Genomic DNA, 24,668 nt, shown 5'->3' on the forward strand with positions numbered 1-24,668 from the left:
CTGTGGAATACCAGTCCAGTTGCTTATTTGTGCTTTCATAAAATATAGTCTGTTCGTTCCAGCTTCTTTGGTACATCAGAAAATCTAAAGTTTTCCCTACGTGCTCTGCCCTCCAATTATATTATGTTTTGAAACACCTTTTTGAGCAATCTCATTCAGCCAGCCTTTTCTTCATTTCGACTTCTGATTTTTGCAGTTTTGTATCACCTCATCTAAATATCTCACATCCAACAAACAGCTGATAGAGTGACCAAGGCAGCATACAAACGCTTTCCTTAAAACGTTTAATGTGTCACACAGGAGGTAAGTGCTGTCGCATAAAAATGCTTCAGACCTATAAAATCCAAGATAAAACTCAGACCTATATATACACAATAAAAATTCAAAACACCCAATAGCAAAGCTCACTTGCATTCAATAATGCCCTTAAAAGCATAGTACATCTTGAGACTTCCCGAACAAACATGATGGTAAAAAAACAAAAATCATTCTGTCAAAAGAAATATTACCAAGAGAATACAGCATTAGAATGCAGCATTACAATCCCAGCCCAACATTTGTTTAGGTATTCTACGTTTCTTTAAAAAAGGCTTGATGGAAGCCCGTTCATAAAGTCCAGCACCTCTATCAGCTCTTAATATGATCATCCAGTTAGTTTCTCTAAACTCCGTATGGTTACGTATGTCACCCATTCGTATACTGGGAGTAATAATGTCAAGGACTCTAAATGTAAACTGATGTAACTCTCCGTGTTCTATAACATGTTTAGAAAGGGCATTACATTCAATACCCTTCCTTATACTATAAATATGCTCCCCAATTCTCTCACGTAGGGACCGATTAGTCTTCCCTACATAAAATGATTTGCATAAAATACTCTGAGCAAGATGCACAACATTAGAAGACTTACAATCCGCATTTACATTAAAAGAAAATCTTCTATTTAGGTCAGGATGATCAAAGGTCTCAGACATATTAATGAACTCACAAAAATTACAGCCTCCACATGGCAAAGTAATCCCTGTTCTAGTGGACTTCCTACTCAATTTCCTATCACTACAAAGTAATCTCTTCAAATTCAACTTATTCCTAAAAATAAAAGAAGGACTAGGACCAACAATATCACCTAACTCAGGATCTACTTGTAAGATCGACCAATGCTGCTTAAATATATCACAAACTATTCTTTGATCTCTGGTAAAAAAAATAAAGGAATCCTAACCAAATCAGATTGTTTATTCATGGAAGATGTCAATTCCACTAACTCAGTCACTTTAGGCCCATAAGGGGCTGCTGTCCCTTGTCTGAGAGTACTCAAGTCAGCCCAATTATCTAAAATTTCATTCGTCTGATAACCTCATGATAGTAACCTCTGTTGCAAATGCCCAATTTCAGACTGGAAACCTTCAAAAGTTGGATTAAGTCGCGAAGCTCTAATGCCCTGACCACGTATCAAATTCCGAAACACGTAATTAGGATGCATACTAGTTCTACTAAGTAAGGTATTCCTAAAAAGTCCCGGGTGTTTCTCAATAAATAGCTCTAAAAACTCAATCCTTTCGAGGAAATCATAGTAAATTTCAGACATTCACATAATTTATTATCCTCCTCGAAAAATTCCTCTAACTCTATGGCTGTGCCACTCCAAAGAAGGAATACATCGACAAAACATCGATAAAAAACATAACTAGCAAAAGCCTCCACTTTAAACAAGACTTCCTTCTCCCAATGTGCCCGAAACATGTTGGTGTAGCTATTGGCACAAGTGCTCATAGCTACGCCATGTTTCTGGATGAAAAACTCATCCTTAAAAATAAAAATATTATTTTCCAGCACAATCTCCAAAAGGAAGCAAATCAGCTCAATCTTAGTTGAGTCATAATTACTATGTAACTTTAAATATTCCTGTACATAACACAACCCTAGTTCATTAGGTATCATAGTGAACAATGACTGTATATCCAACGTCACAAAAATCATTCTCCATGTTCTCAGTAGCCTGAATACATTCATACAAATCTAAAAGGAACTGTCTGGAGTCCTGTAGGACCACCCTATTTAAATTGATTACTGGTCTCAGATGTTTCTCTATAAATATAGATAGAAGTTCAGTAATCCAACCACCACCAGAAACAATCGGACGCATGGGGGGATTAAACAAATGTTTATGAACTTTCGGTAGTCCTTGAATAATGCGTATCAGAGGGTCAGATACCATGAGAAACTTGAAAGCTTCCTCAGAGATAAAACAGACCTGTTTTATCTTTTATATTTGATAGAGCGTTTGTTTTGTGGATTATTGCTCTTCTATTTGTGTTTGCTATCATCTAAATATCTGTTTAAAAGCTTCTTCCATTTTTGCAGCCTTTTATTTGAGTTGATATACTCCTTGTGTGTTTGTGCGCCAAGTAAATTTCCCTTTTTTCCTCGTGGTTACTGGAAGTCATGTCTTGCACTGTTTTTTGCTGAACAGCTGCAGAATTCTTCCCAGTCAGTATTTTCTCCTCACCTTTTGTGATTGATTTTTTTTTCAGGTTCTCTGAATTTTTGTTGCTGTCATCCAGACAGTGCACTTACTAGCCCATTTTTGAAATTTACCCAAAAGGACAAGTTCACGGACTCTTTTAGGTGTTTGTTTTCATACTGGGAGAGCTGAAATTAAGCTGTTAGTGTGCAGCTATCTTGGAAGTCCAGTGCTCCACTTACACATAAGTCGCTTCATGGTATTGTCCCAATATAAGTACATAACGGATGTAATAGTGCAGATTATTCAAAACTCTGCTGTTTCATTGCACCATCTGCACTCGCTCTCCAAATTTAGGACTGTGGAGAAAATACACCTCTGTCCGCCTCCTCCATATCCCCTAAAGACTGAATCAGTTCCTGCTAAATATAAGTCACAGAAATGTATTTTTTCTTTTTGGGGAGGGGCTCATTTCAGAAGAGACTGACCTCTTGACTAGAGTAGACACCTCCACTTACAACTGGGCTAAGTAAAATCTTAGTGGTGAATGGAGTAAGAGGATGGGAATACCAATGAAGTATTACTGTAAAGTAAAAAAAAAAAAAAAAAACGAACAAGACCTGCATCGGAGGTTCCAGGAACAAATATGAGGAAGCCATTGAAGATCCGTGCAATACAGACACCAGTACAAGGACTGATGCAATAAAGATGCTGGCATCATGAAGCCTGGTAAGGAGACATCAGTGCAATGCAAGATTAGATAAGTGACATCAAGTCAACAGATGCCTGTGATACGGACAGGGGTACCACCAACATCTGATGGGGTGACACTTGGAGTGCATGACTAATGTCAGGACTGATAGCAGTATAAGAGTCACTAAGAGAAGGGCAGATGCCTGCAGCCATAGGGCTAGGGTAACTAGGGTACTAACCCTGAGATGGAGTACGCACCTCAAGCAAATGTATAACCACTGTGGCCAGGAGATCATAATCTACATATTCCAAACATGAAAAGCAAAAAATTGTGATTTTAGCTCTATGCCATTCAGGGACAAAGCCTCGACTTCACTGCAGGCGTCTAGATTTGATTAGTGGCTTGGGTGTCTGCAAAAGCTGCTTGGGGAGGATGAAAGTCAATGGTCAGTGTGACACCCAGCTGGAGCACTAGGTGTCAACACGCAGTGAAGTTCAGGCCTACTCAGTCCCTGCTGTCAAAAGTGCAACAGCACTAACTCGAGGAATTTGCCATGTGAAGCACTCTTCCCCTCAAGTCACATCAATAGCACAGCTTGGAAGAACTGCCATGTGGGGGAGGCTGAGGCCACCTCCCCAGGATCAGTAACAAGATTTCTGGGCAGAATGAATTAACTGGAGGGCACTCCCCTAGCCCAGGAATGTCTGGTTCCTGTTCCCCAAGAGCAAAATGGGCCAAATGGGTGCAGAATACAAGCCATCAGGCGACACCTGACAGGGAGAAAAATAAAATATGCAAGGCACATTCTTGTAGGCATTTATGAGAAAGACAGATCTCCCCAGCTGTAGTGAAAGGCTCAACTACAATTATAGAAGGGCAGTTGAAGTTTGGCCTCCCATGATGATTCACGGCTTTTGAAGTGCTAGGTCCAATCAGCACTGCTCTTACTCCTACTGTGCTCATCACCAAAACTTTCAGTCAGACACCTTGAAATATTTAGAACTTGACAGAGCTTCTTCCCTTAACATTAAAGGGATATTCAGTCTCTTAAAAGGGATGTTTGTGCTAAGACTTGCATCAATTATTTTAGTCCAGGAAGTGTAGAGACAGTCCATGAGATTTGCTTTCTGGCGATATAGGTTTCTGAAACATGAGGTAGCTCTAAAATGCCTTTTACAACATTTCTGTAGTTGTCAAACCTAACACATTAACTGCACATCTTGGTATCTTAACCAGAGAAAATGAAATACTTTGTATACTCAACGGGCAGGATTTTCTTCCCACAGGCACAATTATTGGCAAGAGACATCATAAGCATGACACAGAAGGGCCTAGGCCCAAAAAAACAAGGGGGTAGAATAAAGAAACTATTCATCTTTTCTTAAAAAAGGTAGACAAAATATATCACCTTGTCTATGGCTCAATAGTTATGATCTCTGCCTCACAGCTCCAGTGCCCTTAGTTCAGTCCTGACACTTCTGGTCACTGTGTCGAGTTCCCATGTTGTGCCAAACGGTGTCCCAACCTGGCTCAAAGAAACCAGAAACAAATTTACTGTACCACAAGCTTTCAAGCAAAACTTCCTTCAGAAAATGTACCTAAAGGAAGTTCATTTTGCATGAAAGCTTGTGATACCATAAATTTTTTTTTTGAGGAGTGTTATTTTATCATAGCTTTATATTTCTTGCCTCAGAATTTATCAACTTGAGCTGTCTTACTCAGGTTTCCTCCCACTTCTCAAAAAGCATTCTGACTGGCTACAGTAAACCATCCATCTGAAATGCTATACTTTCAAAATTCAGTCCCCATTTAAGTACAGCTTGGAAGCTCTACTGTTAACTCAAAAAAACATCTACCAACCCCCCCACCGGCATCAAAACATATCCATAAAAATGAACCAGTTTTTCAGGCACAAGACTAAAACATCGCCCCAAAGGTCAAAAATGCATCAGCAATTTGGTAATCATGCAGCTCACTTCACTGTACCCAATGGTATAAACATAGAGCACCAAAATAAGTAACAACCACATTATAAAACATTTACAGAATAAAGCAAATACTTGGCTCATAGCCACTTTGTTTTATCCTCATTACACCAAGCATAACTACCAGGTCGACTGCATGTCCACGACGACTGGTGCTACATAAAATGCTCCATATAGAATACTACACAGCATCATTAAAGTCACGATCTACAAATTACAATTTAGAACATCATGCAGTACTGTACAGTACTTCTACTGAGCCATTTCTGTTCAAAAACTGGAGTTGCCAAAGCAAAGGATGGGTGTGGATCAGAGTGAAAACTGCAAAATAGAAAATATGATGAGATGCACGGACACATGCTTTTTCTACAGTTTGTAAAACTCAGACTACAATATGGAATTAAGGAGAATGCGGAGGCAAAACTCCTCCAAAAACATCCTTCCAACATTATTCAGCAAAGCTGCAGCTGTCTCACCTAGCTCCTGGGGCAAGCCAAATCCACTACCCCCAGCTCTTCAACTGAAGACAAAAAAACAAAGTAGTAAAAAGACTTCAGATTGGTGCATCGGCTTCTTACGGCAGGCAAATCGATGCACACCTCTGCCCCCACTCTTGGAGTGAAGAACAAAAATGAAGCAGTGAACCACCTCTCTTTACTGGCATTTTGGTACACAGAAAAGGAATGCATATTGAATGAACTCTCAATCTTGCTCTGTAACACTTTGTGCCATGGACATTTGCCCCCATTGCCCCAACTTTGCTGTGCTAAAATCACTTTTGGTCATGGTACTGATTTAAGTGGAATTTGGTGAAATTTACCCCACACAAACTTATCATGCCCTCAATCAGTACAGCAGCACTGAGAAAAAGACTTTGAACACTTTGTACAGTACATTCTTTGTACTATAATTGTTGGGTGGGGGTTACATCGTGAAAGCACTGCTGCTGAAGCTGTCGCAGTACAAGGCAGATGCCTTGTAATATACACAACACTTAAACTGATGTCACCAGAAGCACAACTATATTTCTTGCACTCAAGGCAGTCATGACAGCCTGCAAGGAAATGGGTAAATAAAATCTAGGGCTGTTACAATAACACCTTGAAGTAAGTAGGATTGTAAAACACACTACTAGCTATATGAAAATACTGTGCGTTTGAACTGCATCAAACCTTACTTCTCTAACACAAATGGTATTACATAACATGGTGGAAAGGAAGCTAGAAGGCATCATTTAATAACACTGCATTTCTACATAACTACAGCATTATACCAGCCTGGTTTGGTAAACAAAAATCAGTTCTGGGCCTCATAAGATTTGCCAACTTGAAAACAATCAGCTGAAGGAGTTTCCCTGTAAAAGTCTAAGAAGTGTTTGCAGTTTAACCTGCCACGTTTATGGTGTAAAGTGGTCTTCAAGAAGCTTAGCTGCTGTTATCCCAGGCCGGTATATTTTTGCTTCTATACAAGTCTCAAAGAGTGTTCTTAAAAGAAAATAAGGAACAGCTTGAACTAAACTGTAGCCTAATTATGTGGGAAAAACATGGTCCACAAAATTGGGAAATAATTCTCCTAAATATTATGTTTGGTTACCTAGTTCTAGTATTTATTTTTATTAAAAAAAGTTCTACATCACACACAATGAGATAGACACCAGTTCTAGAAAAGGTTTGGACAGGGGCTGAAACAGAGGGTCATCCTTCCAAGATCTCCAGAGAGCACATCCACCACATAAGGGACGACCGACAGACTCGACTGAGTTGAACTGGATACGATAGCGGAAGTTCCAACAGGGACCACTGCACAGCTAGTGTCCACTGTAGAATTCTCATATGCAACAGAGCGCACAGAAGCGTTATGGTCGCCGCCATTGAACCCAAGGCCCTCAACACTGATTCTGCCGATGAGAGATGAGAATGGTAGATCAGAGAGACATGCATCCTCAGGTTTTGTATTCTCTCAGTGGTCAAGAAGAATTTTGCACTGTAAGGTGTCTATCCTTGCCCCAATGTAGTCTATCACCTGGACAGGATTTAGAAGTGATTTGGATGCAATGACTGTGATCCCTAAATGCAGGGCGAGCTTTAAGAAATTAATCCCTAGTTTGAGAAAGATGCCTGGTGGAAGCAGTGAGGAGACAATCATCCAGGTATGGCTAGACCTGAATCCCCTGATGCCTCAGGTGAGCCACTACTACCGCCATCACTTTGCAACATCCTGGGGGTTGTGGCAAGACCAAAGGGTAGGGCTCAAAATTGACCGACTCCTAGCTGGAAGTGGAGAAACCTCCTGGAGCTTCTGTGCATGTTTGTGTGATAGTAGGCATCCTGCAGATCTAACAAGCACATCCAGTCGCTCTTGCAGGTATGGCATGATAGACTGCAGTGTGACCATCCGGAACTTTTCTTTGGCAACTGACAGGTTCAGGGTAGATGAGGCCGGGCCTCAAGTCCCCAGTTTTCTTTGGCACCAAAAAGAACCTGGAGTAGAAGCCTGATCCAGACTGATCTGGGGGGATGGATTAGATGGCTCAATTTCCTGTGCTGCTGCCTCCCTTTGCATGAGTGGTACATCCAGGAGGTGTTTGGGAGGAACCACAAAAGGGATAGAGTATCCTCTGGATATGGATCTGAAGCACCCAGCAGTCTAATGCAATGGACTCCCATGCCACCAGGTGCAATGATAATAGTCCCAGACTGCCTCCAGAGTAGAGCAGTCGGGCAACCCCTCTGGGTTGCTGTCTGGACCTGTCCGAGAAAGGTTTGAGACCCAAAATTCCTCTGATCCCCTCTGCCTCTGGACCGACATCCATTCTGTCCCCTTCTGCCCCTAGGAGGAAGAGCCCAGAGTATCCTGGGAATACTGTGACTTCCACAGCCTCGTCTTCTTTTGCCCTCTCCAATTCCGGGAAAAGGAGCTTTGAGAGTTAGAGAAGTGGATTCCGACAGCAGACCGTGTCTTCCCGTCCTCACTCCAGACTAAAGTCTCTTGGGCAGTCTTACCAAAGACAGTAGAGCCGTCATAAGGGTCATTGGCAAAGAACGCCTTGAAAGGTTCCAAAAAAACTGACCGTCTTGAGTCAGGTGTTGCACCTCATGGACACGCCAGACCCAGCCACCCTAGCTGCTCCTTCAGTAACATGTGAAAGGAGTCACATGGACATGTTGGAGACTGCTTTCAAATTGGCCATCCTCGTGGAGAAAGAGTCCCTGTCCTCCTGCGACATGGACTTGGGGGGAGACTCCGCCAGCTCCTTGACCAGGTCACACTGGAGTCTCATGACGTGGGCTAGGTAGTTCAGCGCCCTAATAAAAAAGGTTGCCGACATGTAAACCTGCTTCCCTAAGCAGGCCATCTGCGACTCTGCCAGGAGGATGAACAGAGGAACTCTTGGGCTAGTTCCTTCTTTGTGGCTGCTGCTACCACCATAGCATCTACAGAGGAGCCCTTGTTCCATGCTGGCCTATCTGAAGGTTGACTCAGGATCTTATCAGGCCATTTAGGGATTGGTTCCATGGTATCTGGCTCCTTCCAGGCCTGAAAGGTGACCAGGTCCACCAAGGGATCTGCGTGAGGGAACACCCAGGAAGTAGATGGGCCTGTGCCAAAAGCATCCAGGAACACGGACCCGTCAGAAGGTTTGGGGTGGACCAACCTTCCCATTGGCGAAGGATTTCCATGATGTCTCCAAAGGAGACATCCTTGGGATGTGACCTGGGGGAAACTTTCCCCATCATCCAAATCAGTGTCCTTGGTGAGGGACTCGGGGGGGGGGGGTCCCCAAGTGCCTCTTACACGTATGCTTGCGAGGCACATCTCCGGTGGGGCTCTCTGGGGGGAACTCGCAAGCCACTTGTTCCTCAGGGGGAACCATCTGGGGCTGCTTGAGCACGGGCTGTCCCTCTGGTAAAATGATGAGATTTGTAGAAAGAGCAGAGGGGGCTGTCCCTCTGGTAAAATAATGGGATTCGTAGAAAGAGCAGAGGGGGTTAGGGCAGAGTCCAAGGGGATAGTCAAGGGTCTCGATCCAGAGGAGAGAACACTTTCTACCATGTCGAACACAGAGGGAGACTGAACCTCCTGGGGAACCAATAAGGAAGACAAGTCTCCCCGGATCCGACGTGAGAATTGGAGTTGGGCCCGAAGTGGATGGCACTCCGAGAGAGGGAATTTGGCCTGTCAAATCCGGAGCCAATGAAAAAAGTTCAGCTTCCTCAGATCTGACACGCAAGCTCTGGCTCCGAGAGCAACTTGGATCTAGTCGGATCCAACATGCTCCAAGCAGCTGTCAGCATAAAGGAAGCAGGTACAGTCAGCGCCAACCCCCTAACTAAGGCCATCCACGGATTAGAGTACTCCGCACTCGGTAGACAGATCGGAGAAGGAGAAATCTGTAAATAAAAGGAACCAAGCTCCCCCTTCCTGAGGGAAAAGGGGCTGGCAAGACTCCCATCTGGATCAGAGTATGAATGAACCTCCTCATAATTTTATCCATGTCAACATCTGATAAACTCCGCATGGACCTCGACGAGGCCACCGACTCCAACCTTGTGAGTCGAGGAACCAAGGCCCTAGATGGAGCATGTCTCCTCCAGCTCCGGGGAAAATCTCGGAGATCAGAGCAAAGGGGAGTCATGGATCTTAGTCTGACTTTTGGTGGGAGAAGGAAGGTCTGGGGACCTCTTATGTTTTTCCAGTCTATAGAATTTTTTTCTCTCTCCTTCTCTCTGCCCCTTTTCCACTCCACTTCCACAGGCTTTGAAATGGGAGGTTGAGTCCCAGCCTGGGAGGGAGGAGAAGCAAGGGCAAGAGAGGAAGGAGAGGTGGCCACAGCAGCCGCTGTGACCGAAGGAGAGGATGAGGCAACCGCCTCAGAAGTGGGAAGGCCTTTCAGGGCCAACTGAGCCCTCCTGTCCTTGACTGTACATGGGTTAAAACCCACACATATAGAGCAGTCAGTACTTAGATGTGTAATGCCCAAGCACATTACATAAAGTGTGGCGATCTGCAAAAGACAATTTATGGCCACACTGAGTGCACCTTTTAAACACAGGCTTATCAGCCATGCTTCTATCAGCCACTTGGACAAGAAAAGGGAAAACAAGGAGAAAAAATTTACTAGTTTTCCCACTTAAACACTTGCCACACTCAAGTCACACAGAACACACTAATGGGGGAGGGGAAGCAAGTACACTAATGTCTAAACTACAACAAAGTTACATTTTACAACGCACCAGTGAGGGGAGGAGAGAGGGTACCTACACTAGCACACTATACTAATATTTAGAGAGAAAAAGTTTTTCAAAAACTGACCAATCCACTTACTACTCAGAGCTCAGGAGATCACGATGCTTCAGTAAGCCATGGCAAACTAGATCTGGGGGTTGGAAGGTAGTGGAGGTGTATTATGGGTAAGGGGAGGAACTTGGAGCAGATGCTAGTGAGATTGCCGGCTCGGATCAGATATCCCACAGGTTGAAAACCAAATGAAGTAAATTACTTCAGATCAATTTTTTCTTAACAGTATTACTCAAGTGGTGCATGACTTTCTCTGCACGTGATAAAGTAAATTTATTTTCAGTTATTTTTAAGTGTACTTGGGGATAATGTAAATAGGTGTTTGTCCATTCTTTGTTTCTCCCTTCTCCTTGTTTAGTTTTAAGAAATATTGGCACTGCAATGTATAAAAAAAAAAGGGGGGGGGTCTGAAAAAAAGAGCACAACAAAAAGAATCTGTGGGCTTTTTCTCATTCTTGCATAGGGGAATAACTGTTAGCTTTACACAGTAACAAGTTGACAGAAAGCAAGTAAATGAAAAAGAATGAATACTATAAACTCTAGTCAACAGTCCTGTATCTGGTTCTCATGTCACTAGCAGACAATCGGACAAAGAGAAATGGCTTGGAGAAAATGGTTTCTGAAAGCATTCAAATGTTTCCCGGCTTGGAGAGCTATAAAAATAGGCCAAAACTAGACAGCACTTAGAATCACAGGCTTTATCATGGATAACCTTTCTTTCTGTTTAGCTCGGGTCTGTGAGTGGCTGTTTGGAACTTACGTTCCTATTAAGGGAGTAAAACTTCAATATTTGAAGATGTACATAGTTTTGTGTATTAAGTTAGTAAGTTTTAGTGGATATTTGGATTGTGTGTGTTTTTATTTGAGGGTTTTCAATAAAACTAAAAGTTCTGCAAGATGTGACATAGGCTCAAATACACACGACAGGAAACAGTTGTACAAAACATTAACCTGCCAAACAGTGCATGCAACACAAAAGCTGAAACTAAACACTTAGCAAAAAAGCTGTTATACATAAAAGGTGGGAATAATAATCCTGCACGAATAGGATTCTTTCTACAATGTCTTTAAACCTTAACGGTCTCACAGATAAATCCAAAAAAGGAGTAGTGAACTATATTAAAAATGTAGAGTGCAAATAGCCATGCTACAGGAGACACATGGAAGAACTAAATATGAATTCAATAAGGAAAGGTTTTCAGGATGGTTATTCAGCAGAATAGCCAGGGCAAAGGGAGAGGAATACTTGTATCAATTGCAAGAGGAGTTCCAATAGTAATAGAAGACCAAAAAAGACAACGGTAAGGGGCTACTGGCAAGGGAGGAGGACTACACTGGCATGGGCTTTATTCCACCGAAGACCACTATAATAGAGCTAAAGAAAATTCTGGGAGAAATGATCAGCATTCAGCAAGGAACATTATTTACAGGTGGGGACTAGAATTTGATTTGCAACAGTGAAGATGTGTCTGGTGGAGCCAGAAAGGGGAAACAAAGGAAGGTAGATTTTTAAAGAAATTTAAAAAAATATTTGGCACGGAAGATGTGAACTCAGTACTAGGAATTCAAACTGAATTTACATATTATTCCCCACGATATAAAAACTGGGCTAGGTTAGACAGAATTTACATTTGATAGGTGTATGTGCATTTAACTGAAGGTCTTTGTATGTGCATTTAACTGAAGGTCTTGTTAGGCACCCAATGACTATTTTAGATTACACACCAATAATAACTAAAATAAAAGCACAGGGTAATGAAAAAAATGAGACTGCCACTTTTCCACCCATTTGTTGAAAACAGAAGAATTTAAGGAATGGGTAGTGGACATTCAGAAGAGGATAGAAACTTCTGAAAAGAGCTAGGGAGTGGGATAAAATTAAAATGGAATTAAAAAATTGACAATTAAATTATTGCAATTCAGTGGGAATCTCACAGAACAAGAGAAGCGACTACAGAATAATAAACAGAAAATAAGGGACTATCTTGGTAATATTCTGGAGTTTAAAAAGATTGCTGTTGAGCAACTGCTTTTGATAAGAACTCTAGAGCACAAAAACTTTTAGCACAACGACTCGGACAACAGAAAGTAGAAATGGCCCTCACCAAGCATAGGAAGCCCATTACAAGGAAAATAAATAGGGATCCTGTAGAAGTATTAGAAACATTTTGGAAATTCTGTGAAAGTCTGTATAAAGCAGAGAAATATGGAAAATTAAGAAAAGGTACAAATGGAAATGTTTATGGAAGAATTAAATATGAAGCTAGAGGGAAAGGACGCTCAATTATTAACCGTTAGGAAGGATAGGAGGAGAGGAGATAAAAATGGTGATGTATAATCAATCTACAGGAAAGTCTTCAGGATTAGAGGATGCTCCTGTGGAAGTCTGGAAGCTAGGAGGGAAAAACTAATTAAAATACTGTTAAAACAAAAGATCTTAAGAAAAGAAGTACCAACATCCTAGAGGAAAGGGGTAGTAGCTGTACTACCTAAAGAGAGAGTAAAGATCCATCAGATCCAGCTTCATACAGGCCCATTTCAATACTAAATCATGACTATAAAGTGTTTATGTCTATAAAGGCTAAACGAATGGCAAAGGTGATGCCAAAATTAATAGCTATGATCAGTTTGGTTTTGTGGAGGGGAGGCAAACATTTGACAAATAGAATAGTGATGATCCAGAGAGAAGCAGAATGTAAGAAAATACCACTGTTGCGGGTGGGTCTTGATGCAGAGAAAGCATCTGACAGTGGGATTTTATGAGCAGAGCAATGGGAGAATTTACACTCCCTGACAAACATAAGGTTTGATTAGGATGATATACGAATGAACCGAGGTGAAAATTAAAGAGGGTGGGGTCCTCTCTGTTAATCTCAGAGTACAGGAACCAGGCAGGGGTGTCCTCTATCCTCTTTGTTATTTGCATTATATTTAGAACCACTGGCAAAGAAAATAAGGCACTCAAATTCAAGGATATAATTGGTATGGTAGTCAAGAAAAGCAGCTTTTTGCAGATGACATTTTAAACTTAAAATCAGAAAGAGGCATTACAGTGTTGTGGAAGAGAGTTTCAAACCTTTCCAGGACATAAAATTAATGAAGCAAAAACAAAATCTATAGCGGTAAATTATGTACCCACATACAAATTAGTTCAGCTATATCCATATTTATGGGGACAGGATAAATGAAGTATATATGAGTATGGATTAAAAATGATACTGGTTTGGCAGCTAAAGATATGTGGGAAGAGACTAAACAAAAGATAATACAAAAACTGAGATGGTTGCTCTATTATACAGATATTGATAGTAAGATACAAGCAGTTAAAATGTTTTTAGTCCCTTTAGTCTTATACACTGGTCAGGCATATTTTTTATCAACCAGAGGAGAAGTTGCGTTTAGCAATTAATAGAGCTGAAGGATTTTATCTGCAAGGAGAAGACGGCAAGACTCGAGTGGAATAAGTTTATTCTTATAATAGAACAGGATGGGTTGTGATTAGAGCTGAAGGATTTTATCTGCAAGGGGAAGACGGCAAGACTCGAGTGGAATAAGTTTATTCTTATAATAGAACAGGATGGGTTGTGATTAGAGCTGAAAGGGTATTTCACAGCAAACCAGTTAAGGATTCTATAAACTGGACAAGCAGAAAAACTATAATTCAAAGTGGAAAGAGAAGATGAAATGGGGGAAGCTGAAGTAACAGGGAGAGGCTGGGATTTTGGATGCAGACCTTTAAAGAGAACAATAATCATACAAAAATTATATTCATCAAGTAGTAGATCTTCTGAGAACTAAGCCAACACTGGAATGGAGAAAGGAGACTGCTGATAGGGATGACTGCAGTAGGGATACAGATGATAGGCAAGAGGGGGTGGAAATGTATTGGAGAAAACTGGCAAAGCAACCAAAGTACTGGGAGCAAACTAGAGAGGCAAAGTTAACAGAATGGGAAGATGCCAAGAACGGATTTGGACTGCAGGCTACAGACTGATGACAATCCTTGATATGGAAGGCAGAGTACAGGCAAAGAGAAAGATATAGGAGCATCCCAAGTAAAAAACCAACACTTGTAGAGTTTTTAGCAGAATCTAGAACAGAAGCTGCCATTAAGAAAGGAATAATTAAGAGAGCATATAAAATATTGCAAGGCAACTATAAGACTCAATCATAGGAGGTTAGGAAGGACTGGGAAAAGAAATTAGATAAACAATTCACAAGGAAACAATGGGGGAACATATGCATGTCTCAGAAATATGTAACAATCTAGATGATTTTGTATCTTTGCCTGGAAGTGCTTACAGGGGTATTTTCATACCCCAGCAGACTTCAAAGGATTTTGCCTCATGGAGACTGCAGATGTTGGAGGTTTGATGGGACAGAGAGGTAGCTGGGAACATGGAGACTGCAGATGTTGGAGGTTTGATGGGACAGAGTGGCAGCTGGGAACATTTTCTGTGACTATAATGAGTTGAATGAGTTAAGACTTTAAAAATTCTCCTGCAGACTGCTCTGCTGGAGATGCTGGATGAGCAAGTTGGAGTAAATAGGGGGATTTTCTTGAGCTATGATACAAACTCAATTGCCTAGATATAGTAAGGCATTGCTGAGTAATTATGATGGCTGCCAAAAAGCAATTACTAGAAAATGGAAATCAAAGTCTAAACCAACTTTACTAAAAGTTTCAACCAAACTGAAAAACTGAGCCAATATAAAAACAGGTTCCACTTCAATTCTTCTCTTCAAACCAACAATGGTACATCAAGTGGCTCCAGGAAAATTTGATGAAGCACTAAATGGATGGCTAGCACTACCGGTTGATCCATTTGAAGGTTTGCATAATATACAAGTAGAAACTGCTGCCATAAGTGTTAACTATTTTGAGATGTTCAAAGAGCTAGAAAATGATTTATTGACGTTAAAAAGGATTGCAATAGGACAATATATACTTCGAAACCTGTTTAAAAACTCTTAAGTACCCAAAGGTTTGAGAATAACTTATGCCTGTGGGAGTGACTTTTCTGTTGATTTTAACAAATGGGTAGCTCTAAATCAAAAAACAGGGCTATAATATGTTGAAATGTTGTCAGAGTCTAATGTGACCAAAATAAATGATCAAAACAAAAAGATTGTCTTTTTCAAGTTAAGACAATTTAACTGGGGACAATTTCAATGCAAAATTCTAATTCAAGAAAAACTAAATAGAGAATGAAGTTTTGCACAAAAGGAAAGTCAAAAAGTTCCTAAGAGATAAAGCAGATTATGAACCAGCTGAAGATGTAAACAAATCAGTGGCAGGTGACGTGGATGCACGTCAGTGGCATGAGCAGGAAATGCCAGTGAGACTGACAACGAAACAGAAGATTTCAGTGAAACTGAGGATAATAATGTCCGCAAACCAAAGTGGTTGGCACAAAAAAATCAAACTACAAGTGCAAATACTTCGGCCGCCAATAAAGGTGGCAATGAATTAGAAACTGTGAATAATACAGAAAAGGATTTTCCAGCAGGGCAGAACTACCAGCTGGTGAAAGTATATCAACAACATGGCAAACAGAGCAGGACTTGGGCCGAAGTGACATCTGGGCCAAAAAGGACTGTGCAGTATCAAAACAACTGGAAAAAGAAACCTGCTCGGAAATAAGAGCACAAGGTACAGCTGATTCAGCATTTGTAATCGTTTTTGTCTAATGTTGTTCTAACTAATGAGTTGTGAAATATTCTGAAAAAAGGATGGAACTTTGTTCCCTCTAAGAGGGCTGACAAATGTGAAACAATAAGAGAGCTAAGGGATTATGTCAGAAAGTTAAATTTTAAGGTGATGTTTCCAAATGGTTTGTTAAACATCTTACTACTATTAAGCCTAAGTACCTATAATCCACCATAAGTCAAAGAGTTAGAAATGTTTCAAATGATGTGTGAACAGATTAATGAAATGTTTGAAAATAAGCCTGCATTTAAATATTTTAAATTATGAACAAAGGCAATTGTTGAATGATTTTGTAAATGATGAAACTGTACTGGTGACAAAGGCAGATAAAGGAAATGCATTAGTTGTGTTAGATTAAAATGAATATATAGAACAAATGGAAAGTATGTTATCTGATGAAGAATTTTATAAAGTTACAGCCTTTAATAAAGTTAAAAAGAAGTTTATTTTATAGATGGTCATATAGATGAATGGTTTCCGACAGGGAATATAACTGAAGAAATTAGAAAATATTTGTATGTAGAAGCTCCTAGAATGAGTCGTATTTTTGGGCAACCAAAGATAGATAAAGATTTCAATGAGCCACCAATGTGACCTATTGTTGCAAGTAGTGGAGGAAAGACAGAAGCTATGGCAATTTTCGTAGATAGACATTTGAAACAAGTAGTGAAAATGTGTTCATCATATATTAAGGATTCTTTTGAATTCAAAGATATGTTGAAAGCAGTAAGGGTAAGGAGTGATGTCATACTGGTAACATTGGATGTTAAATCATTATACACAGTCATCCCCAATGATGAAGGGATGGAAGTGGCTAGATTAGAGCTTATCAGTTCTAAGAAATTTTCATCCAAAATGGTTAGCCTATTAATGGAAATATTAGATATTATTCTGAAATACAATTTCTTTTAATTTAATCAGAAAATATATAGACAAGTCAATGGAGTTGCCATGGGTGCCTCGATGGCACCAAGCTATGCAAATATTTTTATGTATGGCTGGGAAAAATGTCATATTTTTGAAAGCAGTTTTATGAAGCATATTATGTTTTATAAACGTTTTATTGATCATGCTTTTTTAATTTGAAGAGGGGACCAAAAAGTGTTAGATGAATTTATAGTCCATTTTAATGGGTTATGTACTTCTCAAATTTACATCTGTGAATAATGTGCAGACTATCAATTTTTTGGGATTTGACTATCTATAAAAAAAGATAAGTTGCTAACCTCCATTTTTAAGAAAAAAATTCATACTTGCACTATGACAGCATGCACCCTAAAAACACAAAAATTAATATAGTAAAAGGCCAACTAAAAAGGGTCTATTTAACTGATGAAGGAATGTCCCAAAAAGAATGTAAAACTTTATGTAACAAATTTGTGAATAGAGGATATCCTAAAGATGTTGTACAAATTTATAATACAGTTATGGACAAAAGAAGATGTAGATATACATGTGACAAAGAAGAAAAGTACAAAGGCAGATTATAAAACTACCATGCAAGTTACAAATCATTTAAAAAATAACTGGAAATTTTTAAAATATAATGCAGAAATTGGCAAAAAAGTAGGGGGAAGAGCCAGTTTGTGCAAAAAAAGAGGGAAAGGTTTTAAGAATATTTTTCAGAGTAAATTAAACAAGCAGCTAGTGTGCAATAACCCTGGAATGTTTAAATGCATCAATTGTAAAGTGTGACTATTTATTAACAGGGGTCAAATAAATTAAAATAGGAACATTGTTGATACATTTTAAAGGAAAATATACTTGCAAATCTAGGTTTATTGTATATCTAATTATTTGTCAATCATGTCAAGCCTTTTATGTAGGGCGTACTACAAGAGAGTTGTATAAAAAGGTGTAGGAGCATAAATACGCTGTCAGTATGAAGGATGAAAAAATGCAATGGGAAAACATTATAAAGAAAATGGATGTAAAAGTGGATTTTAAATTTTGTATATTAGATGAAGTATCTAATTAGGAGGAGAAATTTGAGTCTGAATCAGAACTGGGATGGAAAGAGTATCAATGGCAGGTCAAACTGAATGCATGCCATCCACCAGGGCTAAATGACAGACAAAAGCGAGTTTACTGCCGTTTTAAAAAGGAAAAAAGTTGAATCCTGTGTCGACAGATCACATGACTTGTTCAAATGATATAAAATGTTTTGTAGTTTTAAGTACATTATGCAGTCTGAAGAAGTAAAGGATGATTAAAGTGCTTACTGTTTGATGTACCATTGTTTGATGAGAAGAATTAAAGTGGAACCTGTTTTTATATTGGCTCAGATTTTTGGTTTGTTTTAAGGTTTTGTTTTTCCGATTCAATATTTTATATATATATATATATATATATATATATATATATATATATATATATATATATATATATATTTTTTTTTTGTAACTTTACTAGAAGTACTGAAGACAGTAATAGAGTTAAAATGAACAGAGATCTTTAGAAAAAGGTAGGAGCAAATTACAGAAAAAATGAACTGTGGGATCAATACATTCAGAGGAGGAATGAGGTTTAAAAGAAGGCAGGATCTGAATGAGCTATGTAATGGGTGACTAACCACAACGATGTTTTAAAAGTGATGTATAATGCTTGCAGCTACAGTTGTGTTGCACAGTTTGGAATGTGTAATGTTTGCAACTGAGATTGCGTCACTATGATTTAGTGTCATGTATACAAATGTAATATGGCCTAGGTCTAATTTAATAAAAAAATATTTCTTACTCAAGATTTAGAATGACTTCATTAAATATGACGTACAGATTTAATGTTTGTCCAAAACATCATCAAGAAGACTTTCATATTAACCAAATTCTATATTCCATGCTTTGTCCATAATCCGTGAAAAAAAAAAATGGTTTCCACACACTGCCTTGGACTCTCCTACCATTTGTTGATCAATTCTGAAACATGTTTTGTGATCAGCCAAGAATGAAACTTTTCTGCCATGCCACACCCTCCTTTACATCATGCACACAGATAAATGCAATTGCCTTTCCAAGAAAAGCGAATTTACATTTTCTAGGAGATTGTTACCAATGTTCTGCAAAGATTAGCATTTACAAAACATAATTTTTTTTACTTAATATCTGAATGATGGATTCAAAGTTCAAGAGTAGGAAAAAAAAACACTTGCCTTGAGGATGTCCTGCAGTTGTTTCAAGACAGAATGTGCTTCTTCTCTCAAGAGCCATTTGAACTCCTCATCCTAAAATGGAAGAAACATGCACAGATATAAAATGACAGTTATACAGATTACATATTTAAATATGATGGGCAGCCAAGTTCACAGTAAGTTACAATAAGGTTGCAGTAAATGCCAGGTTAGGCATTTTGCAGCACTTCAAAAAAAAATTGGAATGAACACTGCTGAATTCAGAAGGTCTTAAAATGTAAAGTGCTACAAGGCAGAGGAGCACTGTTTGCACCCAGAGCTACTAAATGCATTACAAAAAACCCACTGCACTTCGACTAGAGATGGGTAGTGGTCACTTCGACTAGAGATGGGTAGTGGTCATGATCACCTAAATACAACTATTAATACCTGGAGACTAAATGTTTTATGCAGTAAGTCTGCAACCAATCGCAGAGTGAGTCATGATAACCTTGACAGAAAGCTTAATGCTGCATCTTGAGAAAAGACACAGACTGATGAAGATACAGCAGAGTTCTTCAAACAGGTGGGCAAAGAAAGATGCCTTCCTGGACATCAGCAATGCTTCTGAACATAATACTTACATGAAAGACTTACTGTTACATTCCGAGTCAGTGCTGAAAATGTTAGCAAACAAGCAAAAAAGGGACACACATGGCAGAGTTGTGCAAAATGGGAACATTACCTGTAGGACATCACAATACTCAATTAGTAAAGGCCATAGGCAAGTTTAAAAGAACAAATTCACTACTGTTACATATAGCCCATTTTCTGGAATGTCACTTCATAAAAATGACATCTACAAACAATCAAAAGTAAAGTTAGTTAAGAAAAGAAAAAACAAAACACAGATAAATGGTTCTAAACTGACCCACTACCCATGCCAGCCATCAACACCAGATTCTGTAGGTGGGAAAAGATGCAAGGGTGAAATATTAGTGAAAAGAACAAGAGAAGACCTAAACATATTTAAGCAGTAACCTGGGCAGTATGTATTTATTGAATGAATAAAATAAGGGATGCCAGATATAAAGTATGTCAGTAGCTCAATCTTTCCTTCTTTAGGAGCTCAAACAAGAATCTGCAAGTTGGTGGAGGGGGGGGGGGGTCAAGCAAAATAAATTTCTTCAAAAAGAGAGAGAGTCAAAGTTAGCATCCTCCAGAAACAGAGCTTCATAATGTAAAAGCACCTTTCTCACAATTTTTCTTGCACAACTTCAAAGCTCAAACTTCAAAACTTAGTGGTGTCATCTCCACGTATCAGATATGTGCAGACATGGCCCTTTTGGTCATACCTTTAGGATTCCTTCTGTTCTTCAAACAATGGACACCTCCCAGCTTTAGGGATTCCTTTCTCTGCAGCTTTACATCCCTGCCCAGTTTCACATATCTTGCCACACCCAAACTTCCCCTTCTTCCCATTAAACTCACCCCACTAAGCCATTATCCTGTCCTCTCAACTTCCATGTCTGCTTAACTATTACTGCATTCTTATATCTGGCATCCCTTATTTTATTCATTGCCTGTAGTCCATTTCCCGATGTGCACCCTGTACCCAGAGGGTAAATTTGTTACAAGTCTCAGAAATCTGCAACTTCATTTTTTTCTGTAGAAGTGCCCCTTTATGGTGCAAAAGGGGTGCAACATCAGGGTTTTAAGCAAGCTGAATCACCTCAGTTGTTTCCTCGAATATATTAACTCTGGTTTGCCATCAAACCCTTCACCCATGCCAGAAGGTCTTAAGTCTTGATCCTGATCTCTTCCAAGGTGAGGAAAACCCCAATTTCCAGACATGTGCTCCCTCCTTGATATCAAGAAAGATCCATGCCATAATCTGCCCACCCATCACAATAAATCATTGGTTTTCCAGTGGTGGAAGGTTAGGTCTGAAACTTAACCAAACTGCAAGAGGTCAACTAACACTGTTATACCACTAGCTTTGTGTGAACAGGTTCCTGGTGCTATGCCTGGTCACTCCTTCCCCCTCGAATAATCCTGAAGTCCCTGCACCACTTTCTCGATCACCCTGTAAAGAATACAATGTATTCTTGCATTGGACCCTTCTCCAAGTTTATTTGCCCATATTAAATGCAGACAAACTTTCATGGCCACAATCTGTTATATGGCATCACCACACAATGCCTTCAACTCTTAGCAAAAAGTCCCTGCTGGTTCAGAGTGTAAAACAAATGTCACACTCCACAGTATAAGCTTTCAGAAGGTCAAAAAACACATTACAGCTTTGACAAGGCTACTCTCTACTAGTCACAAAATCTAAACGTAGGCCCATAAGATCTGTTACAGCTCTTCTATGTATTCAGACAGTAAACAAATCCTGCCTGGGCTACATCCATTATTCATGGACTAACCTTCTCCAGCCTAGCTGGTGCATACTCACAATATGTTACTTATTAGTTTTATTTTATTCATTTATTAATCAAGTAAATCCACTAAGGGCACAGAAGTACTGTCTGGTTAAATGACTTGCTGACAGTCGCACTGTAGGAAAATGGAAACTTGCAGTCCTCCACCATTTACTACATTTAACCACCTGTTGCATAACACTTTCTTCTAAGGAGCCTTTTAACTCCATCCTACAAACTTTGATTCAACTAAGGGTCCAGACAATTTATCACCTCTTGCACCATCGCCTTCAGCCAAACAGTTCTGGCCTTCCCATTTCACCTCCACAGGCTCAGGCTCCACCTACTGCATGTACTACTGCCCTCTCATTCCATACAACACAGGGTGTAATCAAATGTCCCCTCCTACTAGGCCTACTGCTTGAGTTATATAAATGGCATGTGCCACCGCCACCACCATTTTGAAATCACTAATCAAATTAACAATCCACTTCCTTGTTTACATTCTTTTGAGAAGACAGCTTTTGAACTTGAACTCAAAATCTTTAACACCCTTACTAACTCAATAGTGAGATGGAATTCATGATTGGCTAATTCACAAAACAGATGCTGGGGACCTGAACATTATCAACTTAATATTATACAGTACAGAAGTTCAGGAAAGTAAGAAACACAATATGCATAATTCAGATGCCCACTGTTTTGTCTGCATCAGGATAAGCTTACAGACATTAGTTGACAATTTTTTATGTCATAAAAATTACTACGAACAAGACAGAATGATTTGGTTAGTGAAAATACTGTTGAACTAACTGAATGTAATGTAAAGGATTCTAGGTGTTTTACAAGAAATATGCAACAAGTTGACAACATTAATAGAACAATGATGATCCAGAGGGAAACTAAGTATAATAAAATGGCAAAGCTGTTGGTGGGTCTTGATGCAGGGAAAACTTTCAAAGAAAGCTAGGATTTTATGAGTGGGAAAATGGTAGCAAATTATTTCTCAATACAACTGTGTTAATAACCTAGATATATGACGGGTCAAAGGAAATACTTAAGGTGGGAGGGTTCCTCTCTGACAAGCTATGTTTGAATAGAGGAACTAAGCAGGGATGCCCTCTTTCCCTTTGGTATTTGCTTTATATTTAGTGACATTAGCAAAGAAACTAGGGGACACAAATTTGTGGCAATCAAGAAATGTTAAATTTACACTTGATAAATCAGAAAGTCTCTTCAGAGTTGTGGAATATTTTGAGACAGTTTTTAAGTATTTCAGGAAATAAAACAAAGACTACGCTATGGTTGTAAATAAAGGCTATAACAGTAAACCATTTTCTCACTCATGAATTGGTTCAACAATACCCATTTTTATGGGGATGTGAAAATATTTAGGTGTAAGGATTAAAAAAAAACATTTGTTACTGCAACTAAGGATATGTGGGATGAGATTACACAAAAGAGGATATAAAAACTGAAAAGATGTAAGCTCCATTATGGATGTGGAAAAGTACGATACAAGCAGTGCAAATGTTTATAATCACTTTAGGTTTCATATACACAGCAAGCATATTCTATCACAGGAATCATTGTGAGCCATAAATAAAGAGATGAAATAATTTGGGAGGGAAACAGCGATACACAGATTCTCCCTATAGAACAATGCGATTTGGGAATACCTAATTTGAGGGGACATTTTAGAGCTAAGCAGTTAAGTAAGGCTCATGCACATAATTCAAGAAGGTTATTAATGAAAGAGGGAAGGGGTGTTGATAAAACCAGGCAAGTTTGAGAAATGAGGATTAAGGTTTGTGGATGCAAATCCTTAACAAGCACCATACAGAATACTACTTCATAAAACGGCAAACAGTATTCTAATAAACAAGCTAACAGGGGAATGGAAAACTGAGATTTTACCAATAGGGATGACCACCAGTAGAGGTACAGAAAATAGGGAAGAGTGGTCTGGAATTTACTGGGGGAAATTGGCCAAGGAATCAAGAATTGTGCAGCAAATAACTGGGAAGGGTAAGGTAGTACAACGGGATGAGGTTAGCAGACTTTTGGACTGCAGGTCAGAGACTGCTTTATGTACCACAGATCAATATTACTTACTCCCCTACCCCTTTGCCTACAGTGTGCCAAGTGAAAGGCCAGGTCTGGTAGAGTTTTTAGCAGAGTCTGGAAAAGAAGCTGCTGTTAAAGGAATAAATGGTACAGCATATAAAACACTGCATGATAACAAATTAAAAACACAGGTTAGAAAATATGAGACTGGAAAGGCAAGTTACAAAAGGAACAATACAAGGACATCTGTATGGCTCCCAAAGTATGAAAATTCCAGCAGGACATGTGAATAGATTTTTTTATACCCCAAGATGACATCAGAATTAAGTGGGATAAGTTGACCCTTTCTACAGAACATGGTGGTTTAGGATTACCAGATTTGAAGAAATATTTCAGATCTAGACAATTAAGGCTCATACAAGCAAAGGGTATCATTCCAAGCAGAAAGGGATGCTAAAGCAGAAAGAGCTCAAGAAATAAGGCAAAATTGGGATTCTGAATGCAGATCCTAAAGGAGGACAACAACAAAATATTATATTTATAAAGTTACAGAAAGTATTCCGATAACAAAGTCTAGAGAAAGGAGATTCTGCCAATAAGAACTGCAAGTAAGGGTACTGAAAATAGGCATGAGATGATGGAAATTACTGGAGAAAGTGGCAAAGGAACCAAGGTATTTGGGAGGAAAAACTAGAGAGGCAAATGTAAAACAATGGGATGGGCTACAGACTATCAAACTGCCCTCCCTACCAGGAGGTGAGGGAGTACAGGCAAACAGAAACAGCTATGGGAGTCCAAGTGAATGACCTGCACTGGTGGAGTTTAATCAAATATAGAACGGAAGATTCTGTTAAAGGGATAATTAGTAGGGCATATAAAATATTGCAAGATAACTAAGGATTGATTAGAGGAGGTTAAAAA

At 39.3% G+C, this 24,668-nt stretch overlaps 1 protein-coding gene across 1 annotated transcript in view; it reads right to left on the reverse strand.

Moving 5' to 3' along the window:
* Window positions 1-24,668, reverse strand: part of ROGDI (rogdi atypical leucine zipper) — a 309,957-nt gene that overhangs the window by 248,814 nt on the left and 36,475 nt on the right. The window contains exon 2 of the mRNA XM_044089055.1: window positions 19,300-19,371. Within this exon, the coding sequence (XP_043944990.1) occupies window positions 19,300-19,371 (72 nt within the window). The remainder of the gene's footprint in view (window positions 1-19,299; window positions 19,372-24,668) is intronic.

This window comes from Protopterus annectens, chromosome 12.part0, assembly GCF_019279795.1.
Source record: "Protopterus annectens isolate FY-2018-M chromosome 12.part0, PAN1.0, whole genome shotgun sequence".
Lineage (NCBI taxonomy): Eukaryota > Metazoa > Chordata > Ceratodontiformes > Protopteridae > Protopterus > Protopterus annectens.